At 41.0% G+C, this 12,229-nt stretch overlaps 2 protein-coding genes across 5 annotated transcripts in view; one reads left to right on the forward strand and one right to left on the reverse strand.

The window, feature by feature from the left end:
• Positions 1-12,229, reverse strand: part of LOC131434885 (uncharacterized) — a 372,492-nt gene that overhangs the window by 206,779 nt on the left and 153,484 nt on the right. The window lies entirely within an intron of this gene.
• The window catches only part of LOC131434887 (spidroin-2-like), a 126,053-nt gene that overhangs the window by 63,594 nt on the left and 50,230 nt on the right, over positions 1-12,229 (forward strand). For both annotated transcript variants that reach the window (XM_058602127.1, XM_058602128.1), the window contains exon 2: positions 4,800-5,252. In XM_058602127.1, the coding sequence (XP_058458110.1) occupies positions 5,216-5,252 (37 nt within the window). In that variant the 5' untranslated portion in view covers positions 4,800-5,215. The remainder of the gene's footprint in view (positions 1-4,799; positions 5,253-12,229) is intronic.

The raw sequence follows: 12,229 nt of genomic DNA on the forward strand, positions 1-12,229 counted from the left end.
GTGTTATATACCATTCGACTCAGTTCGTCGAGATAGGAAAATGTCTGTGTGTGTGTGTGTATGTATGTGTGTGTGTATGTATGTGCACTTTTCGAAGATATTTGAACGCGCTCAATTTTCTCAGAGATGGCTGAACCGATTTGAACAAACTTGGGCTCGTTTGAAAGCTACTGTCGGGCCATTGATCGAGTTCGAAGATCAAATGGCTGTGACTTTTGGTTCCGGAGATATGATTGTATAAGTGACGTAACCGACAAAAAGCGTTGTATTTGAACGCGCTCAATTTTCTCAGAGATGGCTGAGCCGATTTTAACAAACTTGGGCTCGTTTGAAAGCTACTGTCGGGCCATTGATCAAGTTCAAAGATCAAATGGCTGTGACTTTTGGTTCCGGAGATATGATTGTATAAGTGAAGTAACCGACAAAAAGCGTTGTATTTGAACGCGCTCAAATTTCTCAGAGATGGCTGAACCGATTTTAACAAACTCGGGCTCGTTTGAAAGCTACTGTTGGACCATTGATCAAGTTCGAAGATCAAATGGCTGTGACTTTTGGTTCCGAAGATATGATTGTATAAGTGACGTAACCGACAAAAAGCGTTGTATTTGAACGCGCTCAATTTTCTCAGAGATGGCTGATCCGATTTTAACAAACTTGGGCTCGTTTGAAAGCTACTGTCGGGCCGTTGATCAGGTTCGAAGATCAAATGGTTGTGACTTTTGGTTCCAGATATATGATGGTATAAGTGACGTAACCGACAAAACACGTTAATTTTCACCGCTCTTATATATAAGGGTGCCAAAATTTTGGGATCAACTCTATTTTCGTAAAGTTCTAGTGCTCAAAAGTTTAAGCACCTCGAAAAAAGCCTTCATGCAAAATTTGACCTAAATCGGACATGCTTAAGGGGTGCTGCCCGGTGGTAAAGGTTTGACAATTTTCGATCTTGAAAAAGCACCATAGGGGGGAGTACATGAAATTTCCAAAATCGAAAATTTTTTTTGATGCCAAAACTCTTAAAACTGCATAAAACATCGAAATTTAGTGTCATCTCAAAAAAAAATTTTTTTTGAAAAAATCAACTTTCTGGGACTTAGAAAAATTTTCATATATTTTCAAAGTCCCAAAAAGTCGATTTTTTCAAAAAAAATTTTTTTCGAGATGACACTAAATCTCGACGTTTCATGCAATTCTAAGCCTTTTGGCATCAAATATTTTTTTTCGATTTCGAAAATTTCATGTACTCCCCCCTATGGTGATTTTTAAAGATATATGAAAATTCCACTAAGTGGACTAAGAAGGGTTTTGCCTTTCTCTATAGAAAGGTATTAGAATTGCTGGAAAAACCGACTTTCGAACGGAGCCTCGGAGACCCATAGTGTTATATACCATTCGACTCAGCTCGACGAGATCGGAAAATGTCTGTGTGTGTGTGTGTGTGTGTATGTGTGTGTGTGTGTGTGTGTGTATGTGTGTGTGTGTATGTGTGTATGTGTGTGCACTTTTCGAAGATATTTGAACGCGCTCAATTTTCTCAGAGATGGCTCAACCGATTTTAACAAACTTGGGCTCGTTTGAAAGCTACTATCGGGGCATTGATCAAGTTCGAAGATAAAATGGCTGTGACTTTTGGTTCCGGAGATATGATTGTATAAGTGACGTAACCGACAAAAAGCGTTGTATTTGAACGCGCTCATTTTTCTCAGAGATGGCTGATCCGATTTTAACAAACTTGGGCTCGTTTGAAAGCTACTGTCGGGCCGTTGATCAAGTTCGAAGATCAAATGGTTGTGACTTTTGGTTCCAGATATATGATGGTATAAGTGACGTAACCGACAAAACACGTTGATTTTTACCGCTCTTGTATATATAAGGGTGCCAAAATTTTGGGATCAACTCTATTTTCGTAAAGTTCTAGTGCTCAAAAATTTAAGCACCTCGAAAAAAGCCTTCATGCAAAATTTGACCTAAATCGGACATGCTTAAGGGGTGCTGCCCGGTGGTAAAGGTTTGACAATTTTCGATCTTGAAAAAGCGCCATAGGGGGGAGTACATGAAATTTCCAAAACCGAAAATTTTTTTTGATGCCAAAACTCTTAAAACTGCATAAAACATCGAAATTTAGTGTCATCTCAAAAAAAATTTTTTTTGAAGAAATCAACTTTCTGGGACTTAGAGAAAGTCCCAAAAAGTCGATTTTTTCAAAAAAAATTTTTTTCGAGATGACACTAAATCTCGACGTTTCATGCAATTCTAAGCCTTTTGGCATCAAAAATTTTTTTTCGATTTCGAAAATTTCATGTACTCCCCCCTATGGTGCTTTTTCAAGATATATGAAAATTTCACTAAGTGTTCTCATACAAATAGGCAACGCAAATGTCAAGCACTAGTTTGGAAAAATGATGCTGACTGTGTGACATAAACACTGAAGCATGCTTTTGTGAACTACTCGAATCAATCTGAATCAATTGGCGTCTAAAATTATTTAATAAATGTATGAAACATATTTTCATGAGACTGTTATGAAAGAAGAGAAAGGCATTATCACACCACTAGGTGGATTAAGAAGGGTTTTTTACTGTGTATTCAATATACCGATATATGTTATCTCTGTTATTAACATTGTAATATAAACGAATTTGCGCAATGGTTTATTTTTATCATTCATTTTATAATCCTGAAAGACAATCAATAACATGGAAGAAGAAATCATTCCTAATGAAACTTTTCTCCGAAGCTAGACGGAAATTGATAGATTGAATAAAGAGATAATTTAGTAAAATAGAGTAATCAGAAGTAAAACATTGAAAATATCTGATAACTGAAAGGAAAAAGAAACTCCTGCAATTGTCGCCTTTTACGACATGGAAGCAGGAACCCAGTGGATCTATTCTTGGTTCATTTTTTTCCGCCGGATTCCACACGGCATCTAGGCTGGTACAGTCCGGAGAGAGCTAATAGGTACTATCAATCTCCTAGTGGACCCCAGCCCCTACATGACATACATTTTGAAAAATTCTGAAAAAAATCAGAAAGATTTCCCATAAATTGCCACAACTTCGACCAATTGAGGAATTTTGGGCATTAACGAAGGCACATCTTAGGAAACATGTTTTGGCAGCCGAAACCATTCAACAGTTCGAAAAAGATTGGAAAAAAGTGTCAAAACTTGTCGCCAAGAAGTCTGTACGGAATTTAATGAGGAAAGTTCGCAAGAAGGTGCCCCAGCTAGTCTACAATGGCTAAATAGCAAATGATGAGAATAATATTCTGTTGTTCGGGCCTGATCGACGCCGGTCGGCTAATTCTGGGGTTACCAGAAGATGTAAATTGAAGCATGATTTGCCAATTCCAGGTCCGATCATTTAGAAACTCTCTATACAATTTTTACTAATCGCGATCAGTAATTGATTAGCAACCAGAGGTGGTCGCTCAAGCTCAACATGGTAATACAATAACCTAAACACTCAACTAGTAAAACTACTTTCCGGGATAACTTTTACTAGTGACAATCATTTGACCCAGTTCGTGAATGGTCGAACAATGTCAAATAATCTCACCGGTTTTCTCAAGCTTTAGTAAAACTGAATGTTTTTTGGCCCCACATAAAGTTCTTGTACTTTATTGGGATCCGTTTTTCATTTCCGGAAATATTGAGTGATAATTGTCAAAAATACCAAGCCGTCATTAATATGACGAAGAAAAAACGTCTAAGCTAAAAACATTTTCTATTTGATGGTCTTTGAGTTAATAGTTGCAAAAGTGACTTCGGTTATATCGCACTCCGGATTCCGGTACCGGAAGTACTGGAAATAGGAATCAAGGAATGTATCAATCTCTCCTTTAATCCTTATACATTTTGCTATTGTATCCTTACGGACTTTATTACACTGTTGTGATAGTTGAACAATATTTATTTACGATTTTAGATGAGCTTTAAGAAATATAAATTGAATTTATTTTAACATTTACTTATTTAACTATTTACTTATTCCATGAACTTATTCGAATGTTATATTAAAGTCAACCCTTTTTGTACGAAGAAGAAAAACTCATGAAAAACCTTTTTGTAAATTCACTTGCTTCCCATAAATACCTGCACGAAATAGGTATCCCACAATTTAATTACTTCCGTTGATTTTCAACTATTCTCCAGCCCTCTAAACAAAAAACTCGCTTTCATAGCTCCAAAACAGCTTTTCTTGTGCAGGCAGTAAGGAAGCGGCAAAAGAAGCGAAGAATGATAGGTACCATATCAGCAGCGATTGAGGCATAAACTACTTTTAATATGCAGCTAATATTTTCACTCACTCACAGTTAGCTTTCATGCCCGGATGCAAACGCAGCGTATGATAAACAGATCATATATTAATTATTAGAAAATTTTCACATTTCAACTACTATCAGGGTTTGTCACGAAAACTGCTTTTTGGTATAAACTTGTTACAGCTTGAACCAGATTGAAAATGCTATTTGGAGAATTTCGTTGATAGTATAAGATAAATTTTACTAGCCATTCATTTACTTTGTTTCTTTTCTATCTTCGGCAAATCACATGCTTCATAAGATCATTGAGCAGTATCCAAAATGACCCGAATATATTTGGCAGGCAGCCCACATAATTATTCAACTCGTGAAAACTTTGAATATTGAAACTATTCGCGCCGTAATTAAATTATTAAAAGCTTGTGTTCCTCCGCGGCAATTTGCTCACACTCACCGCGATTTCCAAATAGTTGTTCCCGACATTTTACGCCGCCGGCTAAATTAACATCCCTTTCTGCTTGTTGTTATTTCAGAGCGCACGCCCCACTTCGATAAACCGCATCCCCCGACAACGGCAGCTCCGGAAAAACATCGACTGTGGCAGTTTGCCGAAAAGTTACATGTGCCGCTATTACCATCGCAGCCATCCCGACAGCAGCAACAACGACTCCCGCGGCAATAGAAGATCCATCGTCATTCACTGAAACTACGCATCCCGAAAAACCACACGCTGCAGTGTTCCGTCTACCCCCATAACGAGCTATATAGTAGAACTAATGCAATTTGTGCCGAATAGGAAGTAACTCGTTATTAAAACTATAAGAACAGGATTGCTGTTGCGCTAAATATCCATCAGGAATCTCCAGTTACAGCAGAAATTGGTAGCGGACGAAGGAGGAGAGCAGCCAAATTTAGCTGCAGGTTGCCAAACGTACACGAAACCATTGCGATGAACACCAAATATGCCAGAGCACTGATGCTCAAATGTAAGTACACAAAATTATTATATCGAACAATGGATAGAAAAGTTTCAACTATATGTTTACTACCAACTTTCCTTTGCAAATACTGAACTCATTTTCGCTTGCGAATGCTTCTACGAAACTTTTCGAAATTGTTCGCTGGGTACTCTTTACTAGTTCACCAGAACCTTTGGTTTCACTTAAGCGATGGCGTTCCCAATATTCAGTCTAAACACTCATTTTTTGTTTCATTTACTCAGTTGTATGAACATTCTCTCACACAACTGTAAAAGAAAAACATATATATTTAGTAAATGTTGTAAAATACGAGGCAAGTATTGTTCGCTTGAATTTCAAAATCTACAAGTCGTCGCACGTTCCAACGACTATTAGAAATTCCAGAAATTAACTAAAAAATCAGATTCGATTGGTTCCGATCAGAATAAAACTTTGTGCACGTATCCAATATAACAAACTTTTGATTTTTACGAATGTAGGCCTCGATTCAATTCACGATTTCTTCACCGAAAGAATAATAACCGAAAATTTTAAATAATCACATCTCAGATTTTGCTTTCAATAATTTTATTTTAAACGTGTTATTAAAACCAACACTTAAAGTTAATGTGATTTTAGTTTATTTAGAAGAAATTTTAAAAGAAGAAGTCTTAGTAAAAATATATTTACATACATTTTTAAAATATCAAGTTCTTGTTGAAACATAATCTCTACAACCGTGTAATAGAGTTTTGCAGATTTTTTTTATTCAATAATATATTATAATATTAAGGCACACTGCTTAAGCTCTAAGATGCCAAGGGTATTTACTAATCTTAATTACGACTAACTTAAAACTAGAATAGTATCATTATGTAATGTAGTATCGGGGTAGCGGATTCTCGACAATTCAGCTTTCAGCAGGCGAGGTGAATTGAATATTGGGTGAAGGTCTTCCAAATGGCGAATATCCATGTTGGCCGCATCCTTCGGTCCGTGTGGGTCCGCGGGAAACACCCCCAGGCTACGAAGGCCCGGCGGGTGGCCCGCGTGCTGGTCATTGACTGGAGCGGTCTTCCGGTGATGGTGATGTTACGGCTACGAAGGCCCGGCGGGTGGCCCGCGTGCTGGTCATTGACTGGAGCGGTCTTCCGGTGATGGTGATGTTACGGAAGAGAATGAAAAAAAAGAAGTAAATATTGTGGGAAACGGGGTAAAAAAGGGGTGTGGGAACAAAATGTTTGAAAACGACAGAGATCTAATTAGTTGCCATCGAGATGGTGAAAAAACAGGGAAAGGGGAACGAAAAAGTTAGTGACAAAAAAAAAGATCTTGTTAATTCCAATGAAGATGGTGGACAGGGACGGGGATCGAGAGAATCGGGCGTATGTTAGCGTCGAACCTGTAGGTGGAGATTATATTTTCTGAGCGAGGAATAACACATTACACTTGTATATCAATGTGTTTAAGGTACTGGTATATGAAAAGCATATATGAACTATCCCGACTCGCCAACACATCCCGAACCGGCACCTCAGGCGGTCTACCTCGGGCCCTGAGGGATTCCAGTAGCTTCGACCTGGCGTCACGATACTCTACGCACGACCACACGACATGCTCGATGTCCTGATAACCGTCGCCACAGGTGCAGAGCCCGTTCTCCACGATCCCGATACGCCGGAGATGTGCGTTGAATGTATAGTGATTTGACATGAGCCGTGACATAACGCGAATGAAATCACGACTCATGTTCATCCCCTTGAACCAAGGTTTCGTCGATACCTTAGGGATAATGGAGTGTAGCCATCGTCCCAGTTCGTCATTCGTCCATGAAGTTTGCCAACTTTCGAGAGTTTTCTGACGAGAAATACTGAAAAATTCATTGAAGCAGATTGGTCTTTCATAAATATCACCTTCTAATGCGCCCACTTTAGCCAATAAGTCTGCCTTTTCATTGCCCGGAATGGAACAATGCGAAGGGACCCAGACTAACGATATTAAATAAGACCGTTCAGATAAAGTTCTCAAATGTTCCCGTATTTTCCCCAGGAAATATGGGGGATACTTTCCTGGCTTCATTGCCCGGAGAGCTTCTATTGAACTTAGACTGTCCGTGACAATGAAGTAATGGTCTTTGGGCAAGGTTTCAATGATCTCGAGGGTGTACTGAATAGCAGCTAATTCTGCGACGTAAACTGAAGCCGGATCACTGAGTTTGTAAGAAGCGGGGATGTTTTGATTGAAGATGCCGAAGCCTGTGGACTCGTTGATGTTTGATCCGTCAGTGTAAAACACCTTTTCACAGTTGACTGTTCTAAATTTATTATAAAAAATATTTGGGGCCACTTGAGGGCGCACGTGATCCGGAATTCCACGAATTTCTTCTCTCATGGATGTGTCGAAAAACACAGTAGAATCAGAAGTATCCAAGAAATGAGCACGGTTGGAAACAAACGAAGAAGGATTAATATTCTGAGCCATGTAATCAAAATACAAGGACATAAAACGGGTTTGAGAGTTAAGCTCAACTAACCTTTCGAAGTTTTCAATCACCAGAGGATTCAAAATGTCGCATCGAATGAGCAAACGATATGAGAGATCCCAGAACCGGGTTTTCAGTGGAAGAACGCCCGCCAGCACTTCGAGGCTCATCGTATGAGTCGATTGCATGCAACCCAAGGAAATACGCAAACAACGATACTGAATTCTTTCCAGCTTGATGAAATGAGTGTTCGCCACTGATCGGAAGCAGAAGCATCCGTATTCCATCACGGACAATATCGTTGTTTGATACAACCTGATCAGGTCTCCTGGGTGGGCACCCCACCATGATCCGGTTATTGTACGAAGAAAGTTGATTCTCTGCTGGCATTTTTGTTTCAGATACCTAATGTGACATCCCCAGGTGCCTTTGGAGTCGAACCAGACCCCGAGATATTTAAATGTGAAGGCCTGAGCTATGGTTTCACCCCCTAGTTGAAGCTGTAATTGTGCTGGTTCTCGCTTCCTCGAAAATACAACCACCTCATTTTTCTCCGTAGAGAACTCGATACCCATTTGAAGAGCCCATGTTGACAAGTTGTCGAGGGTATCTTGCAATGGTCCTTGGAGATCGGCAGCTTTGGGTCCTATAATAGACACAACGCTGTCGTCGGCAAGTTGTCTTAGCGTGCAAGATGTGTTGATACATTCATCGATATTACTTACGTAAAAATTGTATAAAAGGGGGCTTAAGCATGAGCCCTGAGGAAGACCCATGTAGCTGAATCGTATTGTCGACAAATCACCATGCGCAAAGTACATGTGTTTCTCAGACAATAGATTATGTAAAAAGTTGTTCAAAACTGGCGAAAGACCATGCTGATGCAACTTCTCAGATAGGATATTTATAGAAACTGAGTCAAAAGCCCCCTTAATGTCTAGGAAAACTGACGCCATTTGTTCTTTACGAGCAAATGCCATTTGAATTTCTGTTGAGAGCAACGCAAGACAATCGTTCGTTCCTTTGCCCCTGCGGAAACCAAATTGTGTATCTGAAAGTAAACCATTAGTTTCGACCCAATTGTCTAGACGAAACAGAATCATTTTTTCGAACAATTTCCGGATACAGGAAAGCATAGCAATCGGCCGATACGAATTGTGATCGGAGGCTGGTTTCCCTGGTTTTTGAATGGCGATAACTCTGACTTGTCTCCAGTCGTGTGGGACAATATTACCCGTGAGGAACTTGTTGAATAAATTCAGCAAGCGCCTTTTGGCGGGGTCAGGCAGATTTTTCAACAAGTTGAATTTTATTCTGTCTAATCCCGGGGCTTTATTGTTACATGACAAAAGTGCAAGTGAGAGCTCTACCATCGAAAACGGTGATTCGTTTGTATTTGGTGTCGCGGCGCGGGTGATCTTCTGTTCCGGAACAGAGTCTGGGCATACTTTTTTAGCGAAATCGAATATCCAGCGGTTGGAGTATTCCTCGCTTTCATTCGTGGTGTTATGATTGCGCATTCGTCGGGCTGTGTTCCAAAGAGTGCTCATAGATGTTTCTTTCGTTAAGCCGTCTATAAACCGACGCCAGTAACCGCGTTTCTTGGCTCTAATCAAGTTCTTAGTTTTAACGTCTAACGCCGCGTAATTCCGGTAATTATCAGGTGTTCCATTTTTTCTGAATTTTTTATACGCGGAGGCTCTCTCCGCGTTTAAATTTGTGCACTCTTTGTCCCACCACGGGTTGGGAGGACGGATGTTAGTTTTTGCGCCGGGTACACGTTTCGTCTGAGCTTGAATCGCAGTATCGAGAATCAAGCCAGCCAAAAACGTGTACTCTTCCTCCGGAGGAAGTTGTTGAGTTCTTTCAAGTTTCTCAGATATCGAGGTCGCATAGCTATTCCAATCAATATTTCGTGTGAGGTCATACGAAACATTGATTGTCTTTGATGGTTTTAAGCCGCTGGTGATTGATATTACGATCGGTAGATGATCACTACCGTGGGGATCAGGAATTACCTCCCACGTGCAATCCAACCGTAGCGATGTCGAGCAAAGGGATAAATCCAGCGCACTTGGTCTTGCTGGTGGTGCAGGAATCCGTGTCATTTCTCCCGTATTCAAGATTGTCATATTGAAGTTGTCGCAGATATCATGGATCATAGTTGATCTGTTATCATCGTGAAGACAGCCCCATCCCGTACCGTGTGAGTTAAAGTCTCCTAAAACCAACGTCGGTGCAGGAAGGAGCTCTACGATATCACTGAGCCACCGATGCCCATCCGAGGCTCTTGGGGGAATGTAGATGGAAGCAATGCAAAGGTCCTTACCTTTGATTGTAACATGACATGCGACAACTTCAATACCTGGTATCGAGGGGAGGTTAATTCGATAAAAAGAATAGCACTTTTTGATCCCTAAAAGTACTCCTCCATAGGGATCATCTCGATCCAGGCGAATAATGTTAAAATCGTGGAGTTTAAGGATATTTCAGAAGTTAGCCAAGTTTCGCACAATGCAAATGCGTCACATTTAAGATTATTTACTAGAAATTTAAAAGAATCTATTTTTTGGATGATACTTCTGCAATTCCACTGTAAAACAGTGATTAGATCCGTGACCTCGGTGGATGATTTAGCCATCGAAGGATACAATCGCTGAGAGTAGGGGCCAATTTGCAGTCAACTGCTTCAAATATGTTTTTACTGTTGGCATGAAAGCAATTAAAATGCTTCTAACAGGGTCTGAAATATTGAAAGTTGTAAAAATCCAGTCCACAACATCAGAGAACTTGATAAGTCCAGCACCTAGTTGGTTCTCTGGTAGATTTTCTGGGACGCTTGGGGATTTTGTAGTCCCGGGAAGTCGTGGGAATTCCATCTCGGAATTGAGTTTTCCGAGACCAGGAGCTTTTTGCTTCGGTGTTGTGTCCCGATTCCCGTTAGCTGTAACTTTTCGAAGCCCTTCGGAAGACACCTTCGAACCCTTACTAGGTAGCTTATGAGAGGATTTATTTATTCTTTTCCTATAGCTACGAGGGACCGCCGAAGATGGACCTTCCAAAGGGTCGTCAGAATCGCTCTCGTCAGTTGACAAGCAGGCATATGGGTTCGTTGTCTGTTTAGGAGGGGTGGCACTTTTAAGCATCTCTGCGAAAGAACGCTTGGAGTGCTCCTTTAGGGAACGCTTCATTCGATCACCTCGCAGTTTGTAAGCGGGACAATCAGAGAGGTCATGCGGACCCTCCTTACAGTAGAGACACTTTTCAGCATCCTTACCGCAAGAGCAGTCCGCATGAGCTTCCCCACAGTTAGCACAACGTGGCTTATTGCTGCAATGGGTAGCTGTATGCCCCAGTTGTTTGCAATTAGTACAGTTCATTACTCGGGGTACGAATAGGCGAACAGGCAAACGAACCCGGTCCAAGAGGATGTAGTTGGGCAAAGCAGAACCGGCGAAGGTCACACGATAAGAGTCTGATTGGGGATAGGACTTTGTTCCATCCCCGGCGATCGATACTGAATGCAATCGCTTGCAATCCAGTATCTTGACATTCTTAAGTGAGGGGTCTTTAAAACAACCCGCCCCGTACTTAAGAACGTCCTCGCAAGTCAAACTCGAATCGGTGACCACACCGTCGATTTCTACTTCGCGAGCTGGCACGTAGACGCGGTACTCCCGCGTAAAAGGATCATTTTGAACGAGCTCATTAGCCTGTTTTGAACTGGTAAACAGGACCCTGAGCTTGTCTGGACGTATCTTATCAAAACTTTTTATAGTATTGTATCGCGAGGACAGGTCCCGCGATATTTTTAAAATATTTAATTTTTTTTCTTTCGATTTGGTCCGGAAATAGACCGCATAAGGACCGGCCGGTAGTGCGAGCCCATCCGGATAGCTCTTTATGCGAGACTTTTTACAATCAAGGGAAGTCTCCATTTGATCATCGGGAACGGGGGGGTCAGCATTTGAATTAGGCATAGCGGAACTACTTCCGCGCAGAAATAAATGAATCGGGGAGAAATAGAACAATCGAATGCAGGAAGGAAAAAAACTAAATAATATTACTTAACTTAAATCCAACGGGGGCCACCAAGGCCTAGCCCTCGTCGATCGGCGTATCGCCGCTGCGATGGTGTGCAAAAAACCTCCGAGAGGAAAAAGCACACTCTTTTGTAATCCGCACAGTGATATCACGTACACCGCTGGGCCTGTTTTGATCGATCGAACAATCACCGGCTAACGGTACTGTTTCGATCATCCGCTCACAACAATACACTGCTTCAGTATATAATGTGCATGAAACCTCTCACAGGAAAAAGCACTATTGTCTATTACACAATAGCGATCTAGTTTTGATCGTCCGGTCACTTTATCACACACGGCACTGGTTTTCAACGCTTTCGCAGTAAACACAAAGCACGTCCGTTCACTCGGAAGGTTGAAACGGCAATGGGTTTTGCAGATTTAAAACAATAGATACGCGCATGTCGACCTTTCCTACTAGAAATAGCAGTTCTCAC

Source organism: Malaya genurostris, chromosome 3 (genome assembly GCF_030247185.1).
Source record: "Malaya genurostris strain Urasoe2022 chromosome 3, Malgen_1.1, whole genome shotgun sequence".
In the NCBI taxonomy this organism is placed as follows: domain Eukaryota; kingdom Metazoa; phylum Arthropoda; class Insecta; order Diptera; family Culicidae; genus Malaya; species Malaya genurostris.